The following is a 27,533-nucleotide window of genomic DNA, read 5'->3' as shown; positions in this document are numbered from 1 at the left end:
TTTGTAATCCATAAGCTGTACTTTGGAAATTTATATTCAATAAATAAAAGTTTAAAAAAAAGCATACTACAAAGCTATAGTAATAAAAGCAGCATGCTACTGGCATAAAAACAGGCACATAGATCATTGAAACATAATAGAGAGACCAGAATTTAATCCCCATAAATACAGCCAGCTGATTTTTGACAAAAGTGCCCAGACCAGAACATAACATTAGAGAAAGGATAGTCTTTTCAATAAATTGTAATGGCAAAATTGGACATAGAATGAAGTTAGGTTCTTGTCTGTTGCCAGATACAAAAAAAAGCTCAGTTGAATTGAAGACTTAAATTTAAGACCTAAGACTATGAAATTGTTACAAGAAAACAAGGGAAACGCTTCAAGGTAATGGAGTAGGTGACAACTTCTTGAGTAAGACCTGAAATGCAGGCAACAAAAGCAAAAGTAAACAAAATGGGCTTGTATCAAACTCAGAAGCTTCTGCCCAGCAAAGGAAACAACAGAGTGAAGAGACATACAACAGACTGGGAGGAAATATTTCTAAGCTACTTATCCAACAAGGGCTAGTATCTAAAATAGATCAGCAACTCTAAAAACTCAACAATAAGAAAACAACCAATTCATTGAAGAAATGGGCAGAGGATTTGAATAAACAGTTTTTTAAAAAGTACAAATGGCCAACAAATAAGTGAAAAAATGCTCAACATTACTAGCCATTAGGGAAATGCAAATCAGCACCACAATGAGACATCACCTCAGCTCTTTCATAATGGTTGTTATCCAAAAGAAAGAAAACAACAATGCTGGTGATGTTGACAGAGGGGCATTTTTTACACTGTTGGTGAGAATGTGATTAGTACAGCCACTGTGGAAAATGTATGAAATTTTCCTTAGAAACTAGAAATAGACTTGCCGTAGGAACCAGCAATCCCACTCCTGGATATATACCTCAAAAACATTAATAATATTTTATCAGAGATACATGTTCCACCATATTTATGGCAGCACTGTTCACAGTAGCCATAATATGCAGCCAACCAAGGTTCCCAGTATTAGGTGACTGGATATAGAAAATGTGATAAACACACATGCATATACCCACAATGGAATATTATTCAGCTATAAAAAATGAAATTGTATCATTTGCAGCAAAATGGTTTGAACTGAAAGACATCATGTTGATCAAAATCAGCTGGACATAGAAAGACAAATATCACGTTTGCCCTTATATGTGGGAGCTAAAGTTAAAAAAAGAAAAGGATGGAGGAGGAAGGAAAGGAAAGGGAAATGGAAAGGATTAAAAGAAAAATATACCTGTGTGCATCAGTTCTGTTGCAAATACAGTGTTTTGTTAAAGTTCGTATTAAATGTGACCAAAAGATTGATAAGAATTATGTGCTCCGATAGTATTAATGCTTCTGTGACTTTTTAAATTTGCTTTATATGAGTGACGTTGGACATCTTTTCACTTGGTTATTGATTATAGACCTTGCCTATTTATCTGCTGCACTATGGTCTTTCTATTTTTTTTTTGAACTTTTTATTCAATAGAACATTAAACCTTTGACTCTAATAAAAATTAAAAATGTCATCTCAAAAATTTTTAATAAAAGTGAATTTTAATAAAAGTACTTAAAGTAACAGTAGTCAAGAAAACGTGATTCCCTGTGGCCACAGGGCTGTCTTCTTTACAGAATTCTTCAGGCATGGATGAAGCTGGTCTGCGCAGGGCTGATGGATTTTAAAACAATACAGATTATTCAGTATTTCTTTTGTCTTTTGTATGCAAAAAAAGTTACTGATAATTCTTTATTTGCTGTGTTTACCAAGATTCTGTTACCCTCCTGCTGTGTGTGTGTGTATGTAACTGAAGTTTGTCACATAAGCTACCTGTGCAGTGCTTTGAACAAGAGAATAGAGTGTCAGTGCTGGGGACTGGTGTGTGAAACATTTCTCTTCCCTGGGTTTAAATTTTAGTCTTTGCTGCTGAGCTGATGTTTGGTAACAGAGAGTTTGCAAATCAAGTAGAGGAAGAAAATAGAAATTAGCTTTCTGAAAAATCTGAATACTTCCCCCAAAATATGTAAGTAAATACATATTAACGAGACAATAAAATCAATCATTTGATATAAGAGTTTGGTATCTCAAAGTTATCCAGAATGATAACCTAATGCTCCTTTGCCCTCTGTTCCACATTTATCTCATCATGAGGTGGAAACTTCTCATGAAGTATATCACTTAAAAAGGAAAGAAATATACGTCAGCATTGTGGTGTGGCAGGTTAAGCCATTGCTTGTAACTAGTGTTGCCTATCGGAGTGCTGATTAAGTCCCAGCTGCTTCACTTCTGAGTGAAGATAGCCCAAGGGAGTGAAGATAGCCCAAGTGCCTGGACCCCTGCCATCCATATAGGAGCCCTGAAAAGAGTACTCGGCTCCTGGCCTTGGCCCTGTGGCCATTTGAGCAGTGAACCAGTGGATGGAAGGTATGCTCTCTCACTCTCTCTTTTGCATACTCAATCTTTCTCTGTTGCTCTGTGTTTCAAATAAATAAATTTTTTAAAAAATCACTATTGGCACTTTAATGTTTAATTAATTTCTCAACTATATACAATTATATACATACACATAAGTTGGTTTATGTGCCTACAAATTGATAGTGTGGCACCAATTAGGAAGCATATGCTGTGTGTTATAGAGGAGGTACACTTAAAAGGGTACCTGCTACAGGATAATTACCTCATGTAGTATTGAAATAAATCTCAACTGCGAAACGTGGGCCATAGGTTTTCCAGGCTTTTCGTTTGTGTGGGTTATCCAATTCATTTCGTCTTAGATATAGCCTTGGGGGGAAAAGCAAGCACACATTACATTTTATTTTAGGGCTAATAGTCAAGCCCTGCAGTAGAGCCCCTTGGTCTTCATGAAAAGCCTTGCCCACCACATTTGGAACCTCAGCCTTTTTTATGTGTCTTCCTTGGCTTCCTCCACATCTCTCACAGAATACCTTCATCTTCACTAACAAGTACCTCAGTGACAACATACTGCCAAATCTTTTAGCATCTCCTTGTATGGAATTAATGACATCCAAGATTGAAAAAGCATCTGTTTGCATAGATGACAAGTCCACCAGAGGCTTGGTGTGTAATAAGGCCAGCATTGTGGTGTAGTGGATGAAGTTGCCACTTGCAATGCTGGCATCCCATATTGGAGTGCTGATTTGAGTCCTGGCTGCTGTGCTTTTGCTTCAACTCCCTGCTGATGGCCTAAGAAGGCAGCAGAAGATGGCCCAATGGCTTGGGCATCTGTTGCCTACATCATGCCTCTCCCTCTCCTTCTCTGTCTCTCGCTCCCTCTCCCTATCCCTCTCCCTATTCCTCTCCCTCTCACTCTCCCTCTATGTCACCATCTCCCTCTCCATCCTCTCCCTCCTCTCCCACCCTCTCCCTTGCCCCCTCTCCCTCTCTCCCTCTCCCTCTTCTCCTATCTCTCCTCTCCCTCCTCTCCCTCTCCCTCCTCTCCCTCTCCCTCCTCTCCCTCTCCCTCTTCTCCCTCTCCTTGGCCAAGGCTTTAACCTACTGTGCCACAGAGCTATCTCTCACCTTTCAAATAAATGAATCTTTAAACAATAATAAAACCCAATAATACAGTGTCTTTTAAGAATGACATTGGTGTTTATGGCTAAAAAAATCCTTATAGCTATAAAAACTGCTTTGCCAAGTAGTGTGTACATGTAAAGCTTACAGAAATATTTAGAAACTTACATAAAAATGATCTAATGTTGCTTCTCCAGTATGAACACATTGTTTCAAAGGACAAAACTGTACACTGTAGTAACAGCCATTTTTTAGGAGTAGCACCAGGTTTCTCTATTTGAGGGACTTTGCTCATGTAATGAATCAAAGTTTATTGTTTATATCCAGATACGAATGGATAAAAATTTGCCATGAAATCCAACATTTGCCCTCAAAAAGCATTAAATGTGCATGCATACAGGAGTGTGTGTCTGATGTTCCCTCTGCTGTCTTCTTGTAGGGCTTGGGATGCCACTAGAGCCAGTTCAGGTTTCCAGCAGAGTAGGGTTGGATGTGATGAATATCAAATAAAGCCACGTGCAATTGCAACCACCTTAACTCTAACCTAAAAAATTTTCAAAATCTTTTTTCCTTTGGATTGTAGGGTATGTTGATATCATCTTTTCACCCAGTCAGAGCAAAACCCCAAAGTAGAGGACTTCTAGATTCAGGAATGAGTTTCTATATATGGGTAAAATGTTCTTTGGAATAATAACATTCAAATCCATTTAATAAATGCTTTTTAATAAAGTTTTCTGATTGAGTTGTTAGAGAAATGTGTAATTGGGAGACTATTAAATTATTTCTTGTCTCTCTTGATCCCTCTCTCTTATGCTCTCCTCCTCTCTTACCCTCTTGTGCTCTCTCCCCAGCCCATCGGGCTTCCCCCACCCAATAATAAACCTTTCTTCTAACTCCGGTGTGTTTTGTGGCAGCCTTACATCAGTGCCATGACTCAGATCCAGCCTCCCCCATTGACCTTGCTCTCCCTTTGGAAGAGCCTCCAGAAATTGTGCCTTAGATTAGCAGAGGTTGATGATTGCTCCTACGTGGATCAGCACTTATTGAGGACCTGCCATATCTTGAATTCAAGGTACTAAGCATAATCATATTGAATTTCACTGGGAGTACATTATCACCACACTCAGCATCTGATTTTAATCCTTTGTAACTTAGAACATAGTCCTCTGACATGGCCCATGAGGATCCTGCAACAGTTGAGTCTCACATAGTTTTTAAATAATCACATTGAGCAAATGCAATGAAGAATGGTGGCTTGGGATTTTCTGGTTTATTATATATCGAGATTATAACAGTTGGCAAAAGAATTGCCATTATACCTTACACACAGGCATTGAAGGTTAAGCTGTTTCTATCAGATTTATATTATATCCATACCTGTTGTTTTGTATGAAAGCTGTATTGAACCAGAAGAAGAATGCACATTTGTCATAGTATTTGGGGAGATTCTAAAAAGACATGGTTAAAGAAAAAATGGTTAATTTCATAGTAAAATTGATACCAAGAACTAGTTCCAGAGGATAATCCCTTTGGATTCTTTCCTTTATTCTTCTATATATTGCTCTAAGAACTGTACCCATTAAGTAGGCAGCACTCTACCCCTCATAATACACCTAGAGACACAAGAAGGAGACTAATAGAATGCTCTTGCTTTGACTTTTTGTTTCTATCAGGAATTTCAAGGATGGCATGGGCTTTGGGCATAGCAGTTAATATGCCCCTTGGGACACCCACATCCTATATAAGAGTGCCTGGATTCAAGTCCAACTCAGCTCCTGATTGCAGCCTCCTGTTAGTGCACAGCCTGGAGGCAGCAGGTGATGGGTCCCTGCAACCCATGTGGGAGATCAGATTTGAATTCCTGGCTCCCAGCTTCAGCTTTCCCCAGCCATGGCTCTTGTGGGGAGTTGAGACATAAACTAGCAGATGGGCAGTCTCTTCTCTCTGCCTTTTTTTTTTTTACTTATTTGAAAGGTAGAGTTAGACAGTGAGAGAGAGAGACAGAGAGAAAGGTCTTCCTTCTGTTGCTTCACCTCCCAAATGGCTGCTATGGCCAGCGCTGCGCTGATCCGAAGCCAGGAGCCAGGTGCTTCCTTCTGGTCTCCCATGCAGGTGCAGGCATCCAATCACCTGGGACATCCTCCACTGCATTTCCTGGCCACAGCAGAGAGCTGGTCTGGAAGAGGAGCAGCCAGAACTAGAAACTGGTGCCCATATGGGATTCTGGCACCACAGGCGGAGGATTAGCCAAGTGAGCCACAGCACCGGCCCCTTTTTTTGTTGTTTATTTTTAAGGAATATAAATTTCATAAGTACAATGTTAGAAATATAGTTATTCTTCCCACTATACCCACCCTTCAACCCATACTCCCACCCCACCACCACCTCCCTCTCCCCTTGCCAGTCTCATTCTCCATTAAGATTCATGTTCATTTAACTTTGTACACAGACCTGCCATATGACCTATGCTAAGTAGATTTCAACAATTTGCATACACACACAAACTGAGAACTAATATTATAGTTAACTCATAATGAAACTCATTGACGCAGAAGTGCTACATGGGGTGTTAGTGTTAAGTGACTCCTGTTGTTAATTTGCACACACACACAAACTGAGAACTAATATTATAGTTAACTCATAATGAAACTCACTGAGGGCAGAAGTCCTACATGGGGTGTTAGTGTCCAGTGACTCCTGTTGTTAATTTAACTACTAACACTCTTATGTATGATATCAGTGACCACCTGAAGCTCTTTGCATGAACTGCCTAGGCTTTGGAAACCTTTTAAGTGCAGTAACTGTCAGCATTTGGACAAGGGTGTAAGCAAAGTGGAAGTTTTCTCCATCCTTTAGAGAAAAGTATATCCTTCTTTGATGGCCACTTCTTTCTGCTGGAGTCTCACTCACAGAGTTCCTTCATGTAGAACATTTTTTGCCACAGTGTCTTAGTTTTCCATGCCTGAAATATTCTCATGTGCTTTTCAGCCAGACCAGGAATCTTAAGGGCTGAATCTGATGTCAGAGTGTTATTAAAGCAGTTGTCATTCTGTTAGTCTACTGTGTGGACTGCTTCTCATGTTGGAACATTCTCTCTTTTAATTCTATCTATTATTATTACCAGGCACTTGATCCTATATATATATAGTTACTTTAACACTTACTATGATCACTTTAACAACTAAAATGGCATTTTTACCATCAAGTTTAATGGGATTTGGAGTCCCATGACAAGTTTTTAAACTGTACCCTTAGAATTAATTCCACAGGAATGTATGCAGAATTATAGAGCTTTACAGTTACAAACTTCCTCTTCCCTCTCTTATTTGCACTCTTATTTTTTATTGAGATCTATTTTCAATTGACTTCATATATATACATATATATATAAATATGTATTGTTAAATGTTAAGAGTTCAAAAAATAGTATAAAGAAAAAATAACAATAACAAAAAAAACCTGTTCCTCGACAGTCAAGATAAGAGGAGCTCAAGTCATCTTCTCTTGAAGTGAATGCTGATTTCACTTATACAGATTTTCTTTTAGGTGCTCTATTAGTTCTCACAGATCAGAGAGAATATATAGTATTTATCATTTTGGGACTGATTTATTTATAATTGACTTATTATATAAGTATGATGTTTTCAAGATTCATCCATTTAGTTGCAAATGAACTTATTTCATTTTTTCTTTACTGCTGTGCAGTATTCATAATGTATGTATCCCATTATTTATTTTTTTAAATTTATTTGACAGATAGAATTAGACAGAGTGAGAGAGAGACAGAGAGAAACGTCTTCCTTCCATTGGTTCACCCCCCAAATGGCCACTATGGCTGGAGCTATGCTGATCCAAAGCCAGGAGCCAGATGCTTCCTCCTGGTCTCCCAGGTAGTGCAGGGTCCCAAGCACTTGGGCCATCCTCCACTGCCTTCCTGAGTCACACCAGAGACCTGGACTGGAAGAGGAACAACTGGTACTAGAACCCAGTGCCCATATGGGATGCCGGTGCCGCAGGTGGAGGATTAACCAAGTGAGCTATGGCGCTGGCCTCCCATTATGTCTTTATCCAGTCTTTGGTTGATGGGTATTTGATTGCATGCCTTAGCATTGTGAATCAAGCTGCAATAAACATGGAGGTGCAGATAACTCTTTTGTTTACTGATTTCATTTCCCTTGGGTAATTCCCAGGAGTGGGATGGCTGGGTCATATGGTAGGACCATATTCAGATTTTTGAGGTATCTCTGTACTGTCTTCCAGAGTGGCTTTACCAGTTAACATTCCCACCAATAAGGGATTAGGGTACCTTTTCCCCCACATCCTTGCCAACATTTTTAGTTTGTTGATTTCTGTTTGAAAGCCTTTCAAATGGGGCTGAGGTGAAACCTCATTGTGGATTTGATTTGCATTTCCCTGACAGCTAGTGTTCCTTAAAATTTTTCATGTGTCTGTTGGCCCTTTGGATTTCCTGTTTTCCAAAATGACTGTTTAAGTCCTTTTTCCATATCTTAAGTGGGTTGTCTGTTTTGCTGTTGTGGAGTTTCTTTATCACTTTGTAGATTCTGGTTATTACTCCTTTATCAGTTGCATAGTCTGCAAATAATTTCTCCCATTCTGTCAGTTGCCTCTTTGCCATACAGAAACATTTCAATTTGGCGTAATCCCATTTGTTAATTTTGACTTTGACTGCCTGTGCCTCTGGGGTCTTTTCCAAGAAGTCTTCACTTGTGCTATTGTGAATGGGTTTGATCTTAGACATTGAATATCAACTGTGGCATTGTCTGTGTCTACAAAATCTGATGAACTTTGTGTACTGACTTTATATTCTGCTACTTTCTATAAGTTCCCATAGTCTTTTAGTGGAGTCTTTTGGATCCCCTAGATGTAGAATCATGTAACCTGCAAATAGGGATTGTTTGACTTCCTCCTTCCCAATTTGTATCACTTTGATTTCTTTCTTTTTTTTTTTTTTTTTTTGCCTAATTGTTCTGCCTTAACCTTCTAGGGCTATATTGAATAGCAATGGTGATGGTGGGCATCCTTCTCTGGTAACCAATCGCAGTAGGAATGCTTCCAACTTTTCCCCATTCAGTAGGACGCCGGTAATAGTTTATTCATAAATTGACTCAATTGTGTTAAGAAATGTTTCTTCTGTTCCCAGTTTCTTTTTTTTCTTTCTTTTTTTCAACTTGTTTTATTTTTTTATTTTTTATTTAGTAAATATTAATTTTCACCAAAGTACAGTTAATGGATTACAATGGCTTCCCCCCCATAATTTCCCTCCCACTCACATCCCTCCCATCTCCTGCTCCCTCTCCCATTCCATTCACATCAAGATTCATTTTCAATTAACTTTATATACAGAAGATCAATTCAGTATATATTAAGTAAAGATTTCATCAACACATTAAGGACAGATCCCACATGAGAAGTAAGTACACAGTGACTCCTGTTGTTGACTTAACAATTTGACACTCTTGTTTATGGCGTCAGTAATCTCCCTAGGTTCTAGTCATGAGTTGCCAAGGCTATGGAAGTCTTTTGAGTTTGCTGACTTTGATCTTATTCCGACAGGGTCATAGTCAAAGTGGAAGTTCTCTCCTCCCTTCAGAGAAAGGTACCTCCTTTGATGGCCTGTTCTTTCCACTGGGATCTCATTTGCAGAGATCTTCCATTTAGGTCTTCTTTTTTTTTTTCCCCCAGGGTGTCTTGGCTTTCCATGCCTAAAATACTCTCATGGGCTCTTCAGCCAGATCCGAATGCCTTAAGGGCTGATTCTGAGGCCAGAGTGCTCTTTAGGAAATCTGCCATTCTATGTGTCTAATGTGTATCCCGCTTCCCATGATGGATCGTTCTCTCCCTTTTTGATTCTATCACTAGTATTAGCAGACACTAGTCTTGTTTGTGTGATCCCTTTGACTCTTACACCTATCAGTGTGATCAACTGTGAACTGAAATTGATCACTTGGACTAGTGAGATGGCATTGGTACATGCCACCTTGATGGGATTGTATTGGGATCCCCTGGCATGATTCTAACTCCACCATTTGGGGCAAGTGCGATTGAGCATGTCCCACATTGTACATCTCCCTCTCTATTTCCACTCTTATATTTTTTTTTTGGACAGGCAGAGTGGACAATGAGAGAGAGACAGAGAGAAAGGTCTTCCTTTTGCCGTTGGTTCACCCTCCAATGGCCGCTGCGGCTGGCGCGCTACAGCTGGTGCACCATGCTTATCCGATGGCAGGAGCCAGGTACTTATCCTGGTCTCCCATGGGGTGCAGGGCCCAAGCACCTGGGCCATCCTCCACTGCACTCCCTGGCCATAGCAGAGAGCTGGCCTGGAAGAGAGGCAACCGGGACAGAATCCAGTGCCCCGACCGGGACTAGAACCTGGTGTGCCTGCGCCGCTAGGCGGAGGATTAGCCTAGTGAGTCACGGCGCCAGCCTCCCACTCTTATATTTAACAGGGATCATTTTTCAGTTAAAATTTAAACACCTAAGAATAATTGTGTGTTAATCACAGAGTTCAACCAATAGTACTAGAGCAAAACAAAGAGAAAATACTAAAATGGATACAGTATTACGTTGTACATCAACAGTCAGGACAAGAGCTGATCAAGTTACTGTTTCTCATAGTGTCCATTTCACTTCAACAGGTTTCCCCTTTGGTGCTCAATTAGTTGTGGCTGATCAGGGAGAACATATGATATTTGTCCCTTTGGGACTGGCTTAGTTCACTCAGCATGATGTGTTCCAGATTCTTGCATCTTGTTGCAAATGACCGGATTTCATTGTTTTGGACTGCTGTATAATATTCTATAGAGTGCATGTCCCATAATTTGTTTATCCAGTCTACTGTTGATGGGCATTTGGGTTGGTTCCATGTCTTAGCAATTGTGAATTGAGCTGCAATAAACATTAATGTGCAGAGAGCTTTTTTGTTTGCCAATTTAATTTCCTTTGGGTAAATTCCAAGGAGTGGGATGGCTGGGTCGAACTGTAGGGTTATATTCAGGTTTCTGAGGAATCTCCAGACTGACTTCCACAGTGGCTTGACCAGTTTGAATTCCCACCAACAGTGGGTTAGTGTCCCTTTTTCCCCACATCCTCTCCAGCATCTGTTGTTGGTAGATTTCTGAATGTGAGCCATTCTAACCGGGGTGAGGTGAAACTTCATTGTGGTTTTGATTTGCATTTCCCTGATTGCTAGTGACCTTGAACATTTTTTCATGTGTCTGTTGGCCATTTGGATTTCCTCTTTTGAAAAATGTCTATTGAGGTCCTTGGCCCATCTTTTAAGTGGGTTGTGTGTTTTGATGTTGTGGAGTTTCTTGATTTCTTTGTAGACTCTGGTTATCAACCCTTTATCTGCTGCATAGTTTGTGAATATTTTTTTCCCATTCTGTCGGTTGCCTCTTCACTCTCCTGACTGTTTCTTTTTCAGTACAGAAACTTCTCAATTTGATGCAATCCCAAATGTTAATTTTGGCTTTGACTGCCTGTGCCTCCTGGGTCTTTTCCAGAAATTCTTTGCCTGTGCCAATATCTTGAAGGGTTTCTCCAATGTTCTCTAATAACTAGATGGTGTCAGGTCATAGATTTAGGTCTTTAATCCATGTTGAGTAGATTTTTGTGTAAGGTGAAAGGTAGGGGTCTTGCTTCATAGTTCTGAACGTGGAAATCCAATTTTCCCAGCACCATTTATTGAATAGACTGTCCTTGCTCCAGGAATTGGTTTTAGATCCTTGATCAAATATAAGTTGGCTGTAGATGTTTGGGTTGATTTCTGGTGTTTCAATTCTGTTCCATTGGTCTATCCATCTGTTTCTGTACCAGTTCCATGCTGTTTTGATTGCAACTGCCCTGTAGTATGTCCTGAAATCTGGTATTGTAATGCCTCCGGCTTTGTTTTTGTTATACAAGATTGCTTTAGCTATTCGAGGTCTCCTGCGTCTCCATATGAATTTCAGCATCATTTTTTCCAGGTCTAAGAAGAATGTCCAAGATGGTACCTGCTCTTTGTCTTGCTCGCCTTTGAGAGTTGAGCGGAGAGAGAGAAACTCATGTCCGTATCAGTCACTTTTTTTTTCTCTCTCTCTCTCTTATAGTTAGCCTGGTAAACTTTTCCCCACGGGGTCATTCCCTCTAGTCTCCTCTTTCGGCTTGCCTGCCTGTGTCTTGGGCTATTGAGGTTCGGCTCCCCTCGCGTTCCAGCGCTGGTGTGCTGAGTCTGCCGCTGGTGTCCCGAACTGTGGGCTCCCACACTCTCCACGCAGGTCCACTGTGAATCACTAGTTCTGGAAGAGTTTCTTCTTCTGTTTCTTCCCCTACTCTTCCTTGAACCTGCAGTATCTCCACTTTTATTAAACTTTCTCTCCCCGGTCTATCAGTGTGCTCCCTTCCTATTCTGCCATCTTGCCGCTGACCTCTCTATATAAAATCTGTTCCCAGTTTCTTAAGTGGTGTTGTCAGAAACTGCCTTGAATGTGTTGAGGAATGTTACCTCTAACCCAACTTGCTTAGAGTTTTCACCATGAAAGGATATTATATATCATCAAATGCTTTCTCTGCATCTATTGAGATAATATAGGGATTCTATTCGTGCTTTTGTTGATGTGATGTATCACATTAATTGATTTGTGAATGTCAAACCATCCTGCATACCAGGCATGAATCCAACCTGGTCTGGGTGGATAATCTTTCTAATGTGCTGTTGGATTCTATTGGCTAGAATTTTGTTGAGGATTTTTGCATCGATATTCATTAGTGAAATTAATCTGTAATTCTCTGTTGCATCTTTTTCAGGTTTAGGAATTAAGGTGATGCTGGCTTCATAGAAATAATGTGGAAGGATTCCCTCCCTTTCAATTGTTTTGAATACCTTGAGAAGAATTGGAGTTAGTTCTTCCTTAAATGTCTGGTAGAATTTGATATTGAAGCCATCTGGTTCTGGGCTTTTCTCTATTGAGTGGGCCTTTATTACTGATTCAATTTCCATCTTGGTTATGAGTCTGCAGTTATTCTATGTTTTCATGGCTCAATTTAGGTAGCTTGTACGTGTCCAGGAATGTATCCATTTCTTCCAGGTTTCCCAGTTTGTTGGCATATAGCTCTTTGTAATAATTTCTGATGATTCTTTTTATTTCTGTGGTGTCTTTTGTTACATTTCCTTTTTTATCTCTGATTTTGTTGATTTGGGTCTACTCTATCCTCTTTTTTTTTTTTTTTTTTGGTAAGCTGGGACAATCGGTCAATTTTGTTTATTTTTTCAAAAGTAGTTCTTCCATTTGCTGATGTTTTGTATTGTTTTTTGAATTCAATTTTGTTGATTTCTTCTCTAATTTTAATTAATTTTTTCCTACTAGTTTTGATTTTGGTTTACTGTAGTTTTCTAGATCTTTGAGATGCATTTATAGCTCATTTATTTAGTGCCTTTCCAATTTCTTGATGTAGGCACCTATTGCTATAAACTTTCCTCTCAACACTGCTTTGGCTGTATCCCATAGGTTTTGATAGGTTGTTTTGTCATCTTCATTTGCTTCCAGAAATTTTTTTTATTTCTCTGTTGATTATTCTATAACCCATTATTCATTCAGGAGCATGTTGTTCAGTATCTATGAGTTTGCATATGTTCTAGAGGTGCCTGGGTTGCTGATTTCCAGTTTCACTGCTTTGTTGTCTGAGAAGATGCATGGTATGATTTCTGTTTTTTTGAATTTGCTGAGACTTGCTTTATAGCTTATATGTGGTGAATCCTAGAGAAAGATCCATGCACTGCTGAGAGGAATGTGTATGTGTATTCTGCAACTGTAGGGTGAAAAACTCTGTTGATATCTGTTAGGTACAGTTGGTTATAGTGTCCAATAAATCTGCTTTTTCCTTGCTGAGTTTCTGTCAGTTGATCTGTCCAATGCTGAAAGTGGAGTATTGAAGTGCCTCAATACTACTGTATTGGAGTCTAAGTCTCTCTTGAAATCTCATAACATTTCTTTTCCATATCTAGGTGCCCTGTAATTAGGTGCATATACATTTATAATAATCACAGCTTCCTGTTATATTGATCCCTTAATCATTACATAGTGGCCCTCTTTGTCTCTTTTAAAAGTTTTTGTTTTATAGTCTATTTTGTCTGATATTAGGATGTCTTACACCATCTGTTTTTTGGTTTCTTTTGGTATGGAATATCTTTTTCCATCCTTTCAATTTCAGTCTGCATGCACCTTGTTTGGTGAGATGTGTTTCTTATATGCAGTAAATAGATAGGTTTTGTTTTTAAATGGTTCTGCCAGTCTGTGTTTCTTATCTGGATAGTTGAGACCATTTACATTCAAGGAGACTACTGATAAGTAACAACTTTGCCCTGCCATTTTTCCAAAAATATTCCTATTTTTTACTTTTAATTTCCCATGAACTTTTACTGAGAGATTTTCTTTCTTTACCTTCTTTCGTAGTGATGAGCGTGTTTCTGTGTTTCTGTGTGCAGCACATTCTTAAACATCTTTTGTAGGGCTGGAAGGGTGGTGACAAATTCTATGAATGTCTGATTGTTAGGAAAGGTCTTTATTTCACCTTCATTCATATGTGAGAGCTTTGGAGGGTATAGTCTTCTGGGTTGTCAGTAGTTTTCTCCTAGTACTTGGAATATATCTCACCATTCTTTCCTAGCCTGTAGGGTTTCTGATGAGAAGTCTGCTGTGAGTCTAATCAGAGAAACTCTGAGAGTAATCTCATTTTTCTCTCGTGCACACTTCAGAATCTTTTCTTTATGCTTTACTGTGGTGAGTTTGATTTACTTTATGTTGTGGTGAAGATCTTTTCTGATCATTCTATTAGGTGTTGTACTTCCTGTATTTGGATGTCCCTTTTTTTCTCCAAATTAGGGAACTCTTCTATTACTATTTTACTAATCCTTTCTCTATTTCCACACCTTCATGAACTCCCAGATCCCATATGTTCAGTCATTTGTTAGTATCCTGTAGATTCCCAACGGTGTTTTTTTTTAGTTTTTTTATTTCCTCATCTTGTTTTTGGTTTAACTGTATAATTTCTTGTGTTTTGTCTTCTAAGTCCAAAAGTCTTTCTTCTGCTTTACCAAATCTGTTGTTTCAGGCATTCCACTGCATTTTTATTTGTTGTATTGAATTCTGCATTTCATTTTATTTTTCTTTAAGATCTCAACTTTATGATAAGGGAGCAATTTTCTTTCATGTCCTGTATAGATTTCAGTAGTTCATGCATTTGCTTCTGATTACTTCTATGTAATCTTATCATCATTTTTTAATTCCATTTCTTGCATTTCTTCCATCTCACTATCTTCACAATATAGTATTGAAGTGTTGTGTTCTTTTAGGGGTGTCATGTTATCTTCCTTATTCTTGTTTCTTCAATTGGAGCATTGTTTTTGTTTTTTTGCTGTGATGGCCTTTATCTTTGTACTATGACTCTTTAGATAAGTGTCTGCTTTCAGTGACTATCTAGAGGCTTGTAGTGGGTGCGGTCAGGGAGCTCTTTTAAGTTCTCCAGGTAAAAGGGCACATCTAAGGTACATACCCAGGTTTTGCCTGGTAAATCTCTCCCAATTATTTTATAGGCAAGGTTTATTCTGTTCAGATGAGATCCTCTCCTCAAAGGAGACCAGTGCCTGAGTTCTAGCCCCAGTGGGTATAATATTCATCTGCTCTACCCCTAAGAACACAAAGGATCTGTGCAGTCCTCAGTGTAATTTCAGATACCCCTGCATTGTACACCAGGTAACCATGGAGCCCTGAGCTTGTGGAGTCTCCTACTATAATTCCTAACCACACTGTAATTCCTCCCACGCATCCTCAGTTTTTTTCCATAGTCTTTGCACAGAGGCTTCCCACAGTCACAAGCTCCTAGTCCCCGTTAGTTCTCCCCACCAGAGTCAGGAGTCTCTAGTTTGCTGGTTGCTGGGGGTGGACACAAACTGGTGCATCTGAATGTATGTCCAAATTGGTGCCAGATCTATCTGCTTGTTACAGAATGGCATTCTAAAGTGATTGGGAAAAATGTGTCCCTCCTTTTTCTTTTTTCTCCTCTGGTTTGGCAGGTACACTATCACCCATGGGGCTCCAAACCAGGTTCCTTCTAGGCTCTTCCTGAAACTTTATCACCAGCGGATTGGTTTGCTGTAGTCTGGTATCACCTCACTTTCTAAGACTGGTGCATAGGCTCTCAGCTGCTGGAGTCCTGAGTTGTGGGCATCCACGCCCTCCATGTCAGTCTACCATGTCCCTCTAATTTGTGTTTCCTCTGCTCTTTTCTCTAACTCTTCCATGAGGCTGAACTCTCTCCACTTTTTGTAAACTTTCTTCTCCTGGACTAGATCAGTAAGCTCCTTCCCTGCTACACCATCTTGGGACTCTTCCCTCTCTGCCTTTAAATATATAACTTTTAAAAATTTTAGGGGAATGGTGTTGTGGTGCAGCAGATTAAACACTGCTTGCAGTGCCACCACACCATGTTGGAGTGTTGCTTCAACTTCTTACTGCTCCTCCTCCTATCCAGCTTCCTACTAATATGCCTAGGAAGGCAGCAGAAGATGGTCCAAGGATCTGCGGTCCTGCCATCCATGTTGTTGACCCAGAGGGAATTCCTGGCTTTTATTTGTATCATGTCCCTGACCTGGCTGTTAAGGCCATTTCTGTTTTTCTCTCTGAGACTCTGCCACCGGCTGGATGACTGAACATCTCCTGGATGCCCAACCCCTTTCATGTTGACTCTGCAAGGTATGCTGCTCTCTTCTCAATGGATCTGTGAATAATCAAAATGACTTTTGGGGTGGGCATTTAGTTTAATGGTTAAAATAGCTTCATCCCATACTGGAGTTTGATATCCATCTCTAGCTCCTGATTACACCTAGGGTAGACCCTTGAAACCAAAGTGATTCTGTTCCTGTCAAAGAATAGGAGACCTGGACTGACTTCCAGGTTCCAGGCTTCCACTCAGCCTCATCATAGCCATTGTGGGCACTGGGAGCATGAACCAGCAAATGGGACCTATCTGTCTTTCATATGTCTCTGCTTCTCAAATAGTTTTTTTTTTTTAAACCTGCTTCATGTGTGTGTGTGTGTGTGTGTGTGTGCTCCCTCTGTTCTCTCCTGGGCTTTACTTTCAGTTGGTTTTCTCCTAGGGGGTTTCTATCTTGGTAGGACAAATTGGACAAAGTCCAACAAGAGCCACAAGGGCACTCTTCAGTGTACACCATGGAATGCTACTCAAGAGTTTTTTTAAAAAAATGAATTCCTGTTGTATGCAAAAAAATGGATGAAACTGGAAAACATCATGCTTAATTAAATAAGCCAGTCCCCAATATACAAATGCCTTATGTTCTCCCTCATCTGTGTAACTAACAGAGCACCTAAAGGTAATCTATAATAGTGAAATTGATACTATGAGATGCAATGACTTTGAACAGCCCTTGTTTTTTTCCATTTTTTTTTATTTTCCATACTATTTGTTGAATGTTTTACTTAGTATAGAGTTAATTAGATGGGTATAAAGTTAAATGAAATAGACCTTAGTAAAAAATTAGGAATGGGACTGAGAGGGAAGAGAAAGAGTGGTAGGAGTGTGGGTGGCAGAATGGGTATGGTGACATAAATCACTGTGTTCCTGAAGTTGGAATTATGAAATGCATGAAGTTTGTATTCTTTAAATAAGAGATTCTGGGAAGAAAACAGGTTTCCTGGGAGAGCCACAGCTGCTGCTCACAGGCAGGCACTTAAGCATCAGGCATCTGCCAGGATAATGAAGCATCCTGTGAAAAGCACAGTGTAAACCTCCATGACCACCTCACCTGCAGACCTGTCAGGGCGGGCTACAGTTTACAGCCACCCTCCAGAGAGCCCTCAAGACCAAATTACTGGCATATTCAACAAATATCAACCATTTCTATAAGGAACAGCTGCACTGAATAGTTAGCCCTACTTATTGAAGATGATACAGTGTTGATGATGATAGAGATATCTGACATTTTGAGTGCTTTCATAATCAAAGGCTGGATGTTACCCAAGTGCCCTGGGCCAATGACCTTTACACCATTGCTTCTACTTAGAAACCACTGTTTGAGTGAGAATTTAGAGCAGCTCCATTAGGTAGGAGGCCTCCAGCCAGTGTGGTAACTACCCAGGTGACTTGTTTCAACTCAGTGACCATCTAAATACTTACGAGATTCTTTTCCAACAGGCAGCAAGCAGGGGATGAAGGAAGGTACAAGAAATAAATTTTAAGTGGCCCAACATATTTACCTGATGGCAGTTCTGGTTGATGATTTCATAGGAAATTGAATTGAAACTATTGAGGATTATAAATTTGTTATATGCAGAATAATATGCAAACACAACAATTTATGGCTGGTCAGTAGAAGTTATGCAGATATGTTCAAGTAAAGAAAATGAAAGGCATTCTTATTTCTTATAAGTTAAATATAGGCTTAATGCATACTCTTTGTAATGAGCATGAATTAGAGTAAAGCAAAGTCTCATTCACTTTATGGCAATGTATTTTAAAGGTATAAAACAAAGAAGTTGTCACTGCTATGTAGTAAAAACATATCTTTTTTAGCACTCTGGTTTCTGTTTTTGAATAGTAATATATATATATATATATCAAGTAGAATTTTAAAACACAAATGAGCTTAATACATGTGAATTATATAGAATTTTTTTTAAAAAAAAGGCAAAAAAACTGATATTATGTATGTTTTTCTTTTTTGAAAATATGTTAATGATATGATGCTTTCTTCTCATCCCTCATTAAGGATTGACGTCTCTCATCTCTTCTCTTGGGATTTGTAGCAGCAGACATCCTAAACCAAAATCAATCAAAAGAGCAAACAAGTACAACAGCAGAAGTAATTTCTTGATTACTCACCCGAGAGAGAAATCTGACTTTAACGTCATCATATAAGATGGGACAGTTCAACAATTCAATAATGACTCTGTCAGTTTCGACATCATGAAATATCTGTGAATGAATACATGAAATTCAGAACTAAAAATCTAGCTGCTGATGGGATCTGCAAAATTGAAATGGTTTTCACTTATCCAGCCTTTCTGTATTTATCAAGTACTCATAGCCTTATAGAAAACTCACTATATATATTAATAAATATAAACTGTTGGGGATGACACTGTGGCATAGCCAGGAAAGCCACCACCTGTGGTGCCGGCATCCCATATGGGTGCCGGTTCAAGTCCCGGTTCTCCATTTCTGAGCCAGCTCTTTGCGATGGTCTGGGAAAGCAGTGGAGGATGGCCCAAGTCTTTGGGTACAGGGTCTCTGGGGAGACCCAGAGGAAGCTCTTCGCTCCTGTCTTCGGATTGGCGCAGGTTGGCATTTACAGTTCCTAGGCTCATGAAAGAAGCTTTCTTATTGTTCCACAAAAGTCCTTATATAGTCTTAGGGATCACTTAAACATTTTACAAACCATTGACTACTAGGGTCCCATTGCTTTGGGTAAAGGGGCTCCTCTTTCATCCATATGCTTGCATAGTTTCTCATAGTGCTAACCCACAGAACCATTAAGTTAGAATCATCTGGAGCATTGCTAAAACTACAGATAGCTGAGACCTGTTCCAGATTTCCTGAATCATACCTTGGAGGCACAGATGATGAATTTGCATCTTTACAAACTCCTGGGAGATTTTCTTGTGCACTACAATTTGAAATTTCAGTGCTGGACAGTAAAAGGTAAAATGACCAAGAGGAAAAAATATGGCTAAAAATAATAATACTCTGAAATTTATTTTGACAGGCAGAGTGGACAGTGAGAGAGAGACAGAGAAAGGTCTTCCTTTTATCCGTTGGTTCACCCCACAATGGCTGCTGAGGCTGGTGCGCTATGGCCGGCGCACTGCGCTGATCCACAGCCAGGAGCCAGGTGCTACTCCTGGTCTCCCATGTGGATGCACAGCCCAAGCACTTGGGCCATCCTCCACTGCCTTCCTGGGCCCCAGCAGAGAGCTGGAATGGAATAGGAGCGACCGGGACAGAATCTGGTGCCCTGACCGGGACTAGAACCCGGTGTGCTGGTGCCACAGGCAGAGGATTAGCCTATTGAGCTGTGGTGCTGGCCATAATCTGAAATTAAAATCTTGATAGATTACTGGTTATATGCTCAACATTTGTGGGAACCTGAATGGCAAAGCCACAATTTAAAATGATATATATTTTAGAAAATACCCTGAACAAACCTTTTTTTTTTAAAGCAATTTGGTTATTTTAGCTCTGGTTTACACCCAAACTCTTGGTTTCCATGTTGGGTAATAACTACAAAGCAACATAACATCTCCTTTGTGGTGAGTGATGGTTTGGGAAGGCCAACATGCTGATTTAAACGTGAGCTTTAAAACAAACTTCAGAATTTTTACTTCATAAGCTTTCTCTTACCTTACAGTTCTTAGAAGATGAGCATGAAAAGACTGTCTGTTGCATTGTTATAATTTGAATTTTTAGGTCACTTCCATCACCTTTCCCAACACCTTTATAAAATTAAAAAGATAGGCACACTAATGAGGAAACAGTAAAATATTCTAGCTGGTTCAAAGTATCACACACTGACAGGCAGATAGTAAATGATGCAGTGAACCTACAGCTAGATGCAAATGGGTCAGTAACCAATTGCAATCCACTGAGCATATCCAGGTTTCATTTCTTTGTACAAAAGTTGTTTGCATTTTCACTTTTCTACAACTTACAAAGTAGTTGAAGAGCTCAAAGACAATGAAAGGTGAAGATAATCCTAGAAAGCATGTAGTAACAGATAAGACATCACCCATTTCAAAGCCTCTCATTCTTTTTCCTCTCACTCTCCCCAGCTCCTCTCTCTTGTTGTCACAACCATTTGAAAGACTATTTTTATTCCAAAATCAGGCTGATCCCAGTAGGTCTCGCCTGGTTATCTACAATTTTAACTTGCCCAACTGGCCTCTCTGAGTCATTCTAAAAGCTAAGACACATGGAAAGCCGAAACCTAGGGTCATGAAACCTCATATTCCTGTTTTTTTTTTTTAAATTATCTATTTATTTATTGTAAATGCAGAGTTACAGAGAGAGAGTGAGAGACAGAGAAAGATCTTCCATCTACTGGTCCACTTCTTCAAAATGGCCACAATACTCATGGGTGGGCCATGCTAAGGCTGCACCCAGATCTCCATCTGAGTCTCACACTTAGCTGCCAGGGACCCAAGCACTCAGGCCAACCTCTGCTGTCCTCCCAGGTGCTCCCACAGGGAGCTGGATTTGGACAAGCACTTACATGGATTGCTGACATTGTTGGCAATAGCTTAACCTTCTGTGCCACAATGCTGGCCCCTGAGATTGAGGTTTTTAAATCCTCTATTTTATGTTAGTCTGAAAGAAGGAAATCATGCCCATAAAATTCCACATGACTTCACATCCACTAACTACTATTATAAATCTGGGCTACTTCTTCTGTTTTCCAGATCTCCACCGTACACTTGTAAGCAGTGTCTCTACAGGATTTAAATAAAATCTAAAATAGTATTTTTGAAAGCTTTTATTTAATAAATATAAATTTCATAGGTACAACTTTTTTTGTATAGTAGTTACTCCCCCCCACCTGCCCTCCTACCCTCACTCCCATCCCAGCAACTACTCCTTCTCCCATCTCATTCTTCAATAAGATTCATTTTTAACTCTCTTTATATACAGAAGATCAACTCTATACTAAGTAAAGATTTCAACAGTTTGCACCCACACAGACACACAAGGTATAAAGTACTGTTTGAAGACCAGTTTTATCATTAATTCTCACAGTACAACTCATTAAGTACAGAGGTCCTACATGGGGAGCAAGTGAGCAGTGACTCCTGTGGTTGATTTAACAACTGACACTCTTATTTATGATGTCAGTGATAATCCAAGCCTTTGTCATGAGCTGCCAAGGCTATGGAAGCCTTTTGAATCCACAAACTCTGACATTATTTAGACAAAGCAATAATCAAAGTGGAAGTTCTCTCCTCTCTTCAGAGAAAGGTAACTCCTTCTTTGATGGTCCCTTCTTTCCACTGGGATCTATCACAGAAACCTTTCATGTGGGCCATTTTTTGCCACAGTGTCTTGGCTTTCCATGCCTGAAATGCTCTCATGGGCTTTTTAGCCAGATCTGAATGCCTAAAGGTATGATTCTGAGGCCAGAGTGCTGTTTAGGCTTTGAGTTTTGAGAAACTATTCTCATTGTTCCTTTGAGAGATGGGTGTTAAAACTTCATTAGGCTAAAATGCCCATTGACTTCCCTGAAATTGTTTAATACTCACCAAGATTTCTTTAGATACCCTAGAGTAAAGCTCATATGTATATAGCCACAAGCAAATCTTCCCAAAGATCTTTCCAAAGAATGGGAACATTGTCACTTCTGCCCAGTTTTTCAATTATACATAAAACACTTACTATGAATTGAATGAATGATGATTTTGTTTGGCTGGAGGATTTTTCTGGGTGGGAGAGTCCAGTGGTGGAGACGCTTCACCTTTTCAAAGTAGCCTACATATCTATGCTGCAAAGCAACAGAAGCTTCAAGTTAGATGGAGATGAAAAGCTGAAAGTCAGAAATTCCTATTGTGAGGGCAGGGCATAGAGCTTTGTAAGGGCAGCAAGATATTAAGGAACACTTGCTGGATTCTGTTATAAAACAGGGTATTTTTTATGTTTGTGGCATTATAACTGCCTTAGGAAACAATATTCCTCCTTTATTTATTTTTTTATTTTTTGAGAGGCAGAGTGGACAGTGAGAGAGAGAGACAGAGAGAAAGGTCTTCCTTTTGCCGTTGGTTCACCCTCCAATGGCCACCGCAGCCGGCGCGCTGCGGCCGGCGCACAGCGCCGATCCGATGGCAGGAGCCAGGAGCCAGGTGCTTTTCCTGGTCTCCCATGGGGTGCAGGGCCCAAGCACCTGGGCCATCCTCCACTGCACTCCCTGGCCACAGCAGAGAGCTGGCCTGGAAGAGGGGCAACCGGGACAGAATCCGGCGCCCCAACCGGGACTAGAACCCGGTGTGCCAGCGCCGCAAGGTGGAGGATTAGCCTAGTGAACCACGGCGCCGGCCTCTTAGGAAACAATATTGAACTAAGTGCTATGGGAGGAAACCAGGAAGGAGTCAGGTCTGGCTTATAGGTTGATCATAATTATGATTGTACAACATATTGATGTGTGGATAGAAGCAAGGTTGTGACTGAGTTACAGGAAGCTTTGTGATTGGGTGAAGAATTATCACTTGACATAAAGGAACCTCTGCCCCGGGGCCTTGCTAACAGAACTCTCAGATCTGAAGTCTGCAAGTGAGTCCTTCTATTGCTACCCCAGTGAATCAGAAGATATTCAGGTGTGGCATATGGCGTGCTAGTTCTGGACTAAAGTCTGGGAGACTGTGCATGACTACAGGAGAAATGGAGAAAAGGAGATGTATGGAGAGAGTCAGGGAAAGAGCTACATTTCACATACCCTTGACTCCTGCCACCAGATTCATGGCATGAGGACACAGTGTTGAAAAGCTGGGAAATGCAAAGGGTCTAACTGTGTTAGAGTATGGGATATGTGACAGCACTTAGTGGAGAACATTTGAAAAATCCAACTGTAGATCTTGAGAGCCAGATTATAGTTGCCATGGCAACAAGGAGCCACCATGGATTTTGGGCATGGAAATGGTGTGATTAAAGATGGACTTCAGTAAGTTGGTATATTACTTTCAGACTATGGTATGTGTGTGTGTGTGTGTGTGTCTTGGTTTTTTTGGCTTAGGTATGGGAGAAAAGTATTAGTGGGTAAGGCTGAATTCTTTTATCTAACGAAAGACCTAGGGCGGGCAGTTACCATGTGCTGCTTTCAAAGCCCAGAGTAGCTATTCAGTTGCCATCACTTCAGTCAAAGAAAATCTCTCATTCACAGCTACATTCACATCTCCCTAAGAATTCTCAACCAGCTCTCATTTTGGTTTTAGGGGAACAATACAGAAGAGAAGCTGTCCACAGAATGGACTAAACTGGGCTTCAGAGTTTGAAAGATCCAGACTTCAGTACTTGGTTCCAGTGGTTAATTTCTCTGAACTTCAATTTCATAATCTATAAAATGGGATTCATAATAGCACCTACTCATGGAGTTATTGAGAATATTAAATGAGGAAATGAAGATAAAGTCCTTAGCATGTCTCAACAAAATCTAGACTGTTGTTAACTCCATCAGATAAATGCTTTGATTTCTGCAATAAACAAATCACAAGGAATAAAAATAGTTGGGAAACAGAAATGGAAAGAGACCTAAGAGAAGTGGTGTTTAAATGAAATGTCTGGGCCTTCTTTTATCCTAACTGAAACAGAGTTTTCTAAGATACTTAGGCAATTGTGAAAATTTAAAAATAAGCTAGAAATTTGAAATTGTTAACTAAGATTTGTTAAGGCATACCATTTTTAGATATGCTAAATGGTAGTAAGAGTTTTGGGTTCTTCTTGAGACCTTATGTTAAATGTCATATCAAAATATTTGTGGGACAAAATGATCTGATGTCTGTAATTTGCTTCAGAATAATCCAGGTTTTGGGAAAGACAGCGTGGAGTAGGGTTGAGGAGTTTGAATAGAGAGAGGAGGGAATGAATAAAACATGATTGGTTGGTTATGGGATAAAGTGATCACTGAAGTTGCACAATGAGTATAAAGGGATTTATTGTATAATTCTCTTTTTTGTATATGTTTGAAAATTTTCATAATCTTTTTAAAGCAAAAAAATTTAGCAATCTCCATGTGAATGTTAGGATTGTTAAATGAGATACTTGTAAGTAGAGAATTGTTTGGTAGTTTTTTTTTTTTAATTTATGTATTATTTATTTGAAAGCCAGTGTCACAGAGAGGCAAAGGCACAGAGAAAGAGTTCTTCCATTGGCTCATCCACTCCAAATGGCTGGAGCTGGGTCGATGGGTGATCAGGAGCCAGGATCCTCTTTCCAGTCTCCCATGGGAGTGCAGGGGCCCAAACACTTGGGCCATATTCTGCTGCTTTCCCAGGCCACATCAGAGAGCCACATCAGAAGAAGAAATGTAAGGACCCAAACTGGTGCCCATAAGGGATGATGTCACCACAGGCAGCAACCCCACCTGCTAGGCCACAGCACCAGTCCCATAATAGAGGTTTTGAAAAATGTTTATTATCCTTTTTTTTCACCATCAAAATATAGTTTCTCCCTTTCCCTCCCCCTCCACTCCCACATGGAAGTCATCCAGAAGTAGTTCTTGTGATGTTCTATGAGGGCTGAATTCCCCTGAGAGGGGCTTGTGGAAAAACTCAGTTCCTCCTCGACAGCGAAATCAAAGGCAACTGACTTTTAGATAACCTTTAGGAGTCTGGAATCTTAGGTATTAGACTTGTCTATTACAGGAAAGTAATCAACTCCTGAACTCTATACACAACCACAAATATCAAATATTTTAGAGAGGACCCACTGCTCCTCAAGCCTGGGCAGCCACTGAGGTGCAGCTTTTGGTCCTGAGGAGGAGTTAAAGCCTGCTGCAGGGCACCCAAGGGCCACTGCCTGACATCCAGCAGAGAAGAGTCTAAAGTGAAACCATGTGTCAGGGGCTAATCTTAACCCACTCCTCCCAAAGAAGTATCCCCTTTAAAATGAAAACTTACTTGAGAGGGAGTTTCCACTCCGTGATATTTGGTGCTGGTGGTTTGATCTATTCGTTGATGTCCAAAGAATGAAAGACTATCCTATAGAAAAAGAAGCAACATAACAATGGTTCATCTGCAACCTTCCCTTTCCCATAGTAGATGTTTTTTAAGTTTCTAAGGACACATTATTTCCTTAAGGGAGCATTCTTTGAGGAGAGGTTGCTCAAAATAACAGTATTAAAAAGGCCACATCAAAGATATATCTTCTTTGATTATTCCTACATGCATAGTATTTCAGAACTGGAAAACCCTTGGAAACCATTTGGTCCAACACTTCTTCCTACACTTCCAATATACAAATGAGAAGACTGAGACCAAAAGAAAAACAAACAACCTGCTCTGGAGACAATGTGGCCAGTTGGATGCAGCACTAGTCCATGGCCCTCAGCCTAGGGCCCTGGACGATAATATTAATTTTTAGAAAAAATTGAAACTCTATGAGATCCCATTGGAAAGAATGGGCCATCAAAGAAGGAGGTACTTTTCTCTGAAGAGAGGAGAGAACTTCCACTTTGATTATGGCCTTGTCTAAATAAGGTCAGAATTTGTGGACTCAAAAGGCTTCCGTAATCTAGCCACATATCAAGGCTATCAGTTTTTGAATCTTTTCAAAAAGAAGACATTGATTATATTGGACCATTTTATTTTCTTATTATATACCATTTACATGATTATAGTGTTAAGTCTTAGGTCTTATGTCTTTGGGCAGAAAAGTGTACCAGTTATTTTAAATAAAATTTTCCCTGTCGTTGAAGCTCAGTACCTAAGTGTGTTGATGCCACAAAAGAAAATACTTTGATTTGCATTACTTGAATACTTGAAAACTGAAATTGATAAGATATATTATGTAATGAATTAGGATTTTATTTCTGGATAAAATTAGTAATAAAATAAAGATTTGAAGTACTTAAATGTTGAAAATAAAATTTTTTTTTTAAAAAAAGGCTTCCATAGCCTTGGCAGCTTATGACAAGAGCCTTGGGTGATTACTGATGTCATAAATAAGAGTGTCAATTGTTAAATCAACAATGGGAGTCACTGTGCACTTAATCCCTGTGTAGGATCTCTGTCCTTAATGTGTTGTACATTGCGAATTAACGGTAAAACTAATACTCAAACAGTACTTTATACTTTGTGTTTCTGTGTGGGTGCCAACTGTTGAAATCTTTACTTAGTATATACTAAGTTGATCTTCTGTACATAAAGATAATTGAAAATGAATCTTGATGAAGAATGGGTTGGGAGAGGGAGTGGGAGATGGGATGGTTGCAGGTGGGAGGGAGGTTATGGGGGAAAAAGCTGCTATAATCTGGCCAGTGCCCTGGCTCACTAGGCTAATCATCTGCATGCGGCACTGGCACCCCAGGTTCTAGTCCCATTCGGGGCGCCGGATTCTGTCCCGGTTGCTCCTCTTCCAGTCCAGCTCTCTGCTGTGGCCCGGGGGTGCAGTAGAGGATGGCCCAAGTCCTTGGGCCCTGCACGCACATGGGAGACCAGGAAGAAGCACCTGGCTCCTGGCTTTGGACCAGTGCAGCGTGCCGGCCGCAATGCGCCGGCCATAGCGGCCACTTGGGGGGTGAACCAATGGAAAAAGGAAGACTTTTCTCTCTGTCTCTCTCTCTCTCTTACTGTCTAACTCTGCCTGTCAAAAAAATATAATAATAAGAAGAAAGCTGCTATAATCCAAAAGTTGTACTTTCAAAATTTATTAAATAAGTTTAAAAATTATTAAAATAAAGAAAATAATTTGTCAGATGGAAAAAATTGAAACTCTAATCCACATTAATAAACACAGGAGACAGACAAGCACACACATAGACACACACACAGACACACACATCAAACATTGATATTTTCTGTCTCCATTTTAGTAAGGAAATGCTACACATTAAGTTGCTTTTACAACTCACTGAAAAATAATGTTTGACGTAATGTCCTCGAACACTTACTTTAAAACATGTGTATCTTAACTTATACAGACAAAAGTGGCTAGATTAGAGGGCTGGCTGTTGTGCATAACCCTCAGCTTGTCTTCTCTCTACTGCAGACCAGCAGACCAGAGCTGCTGGAAGTATGTGCGTAAGTGGCAGCTTCCCAACAATATCATGGCAGAAAATGAACGCTGCTTAAGACATGGGAGCAACTCACCTTGTTTTCTCAGCAGTTTCTATGTGTTACAGGTATTATGTCTATTGACTATGCAAAAATAATAATTAACCATTAGAGACT

At 39.9% G+C, this 27,533-nt stretch overlaps 2 protein-coding genes across 2 annotated transcripts in view; both read right to left on the bottom strand.

Annotated features, from left to right (window-relative positions):
* Positions 1–1,606: 1,606 nt before the first annotated feature.
* On the bottom strand, positions 1,607–26,307 carry LOC103352135 (phosphatidylinositol 3,4,5-trisphosphate 3-phosphatase TPTE2). Its single transcript, XM_089304153.1, has 5 exons — positions 20,011–26,307; positions 18,493–18,585; positions 4,972–5,042; positions 2,738–2,841; positions 1,607–1,731 (listed from the first exon to the last, which is right to left on the bottom strand). The coding sequence occupies exons 1-4, from the start codon at positions 20,053–20,055 to the stop codon at positions 2,739–2,741; spliced, it is 312 nt and encodes a 103-aa protein (XP_089160279.1). The 5' UTR covers positions 20,056–26,307; the 3' UTR covers positions 1,607–1,731; position 2,738.
* Positions 23,778–27,533, bottom strand: part of LOC149124592 (phosphatidylinositol 3,4,5-trisphosphate 3-phosphatase TPTE2-like) — a 42,352-nt gene continuing 38,596 nt past the window's right edge. Inside the window, exons 16-17 of the mRNA XM_089303302.1 lie at positions 25,263–25,343; positions 23,778–23,837 (exon numbers count right to left, since the gene is read on the bottom strand). Of these exons, the coding sequence (XP_089159428.1) occupies positions 23,778–23,837; positions 25,263–25,343 (141 nt within the window). The remainder of the gene's footprint in view (positions 23,838–25,262; positions 25,344–27,533) is intronic.

Source organism: Oryctolagus cuniculus, chromosome 9 (assembly GCF_051225735.1).
Source record: "Oryctolagus cuniculus isolate XC-2025 breed Fujian yellow rabbit chromosome 9, ASM5122573v1, whole genome shotgun sequence".
NCBI lineage: Eukaryota > Metazoa > Chordata > Mammalia > Lagomorpha > Leporidae > Oryctolagus > Oryctolagus cuniculus.
This window is presented reverse-complemented; position numbering and strand designations above follow the sequence as displayed.

Bases quoted from the DNA above. Each gene is read 5' to 3' on its own strand.
- LOC103352135 (XM_089304153.1), bottom strand. From the start codon at position 20,055: ATGCAACAGACAGTCTTTTCATGCTCATCTTCTAAGAACTGTAAG. The intron at 18,586-20,010 runs GTAAGAGAAAGC...ATTCATTCACAG, and splicing joins CATCTTCTAAGAACTGTAAG to ATATTTCATGATGTCGAAAC. The intron at 5,043-18,492 runs GTGAGTAATCAA...ATGTCTTTTTAG, and splicing joins AAGTCAGATTTCTCTCTCGG to AATCTCCCCAAATACTATGA.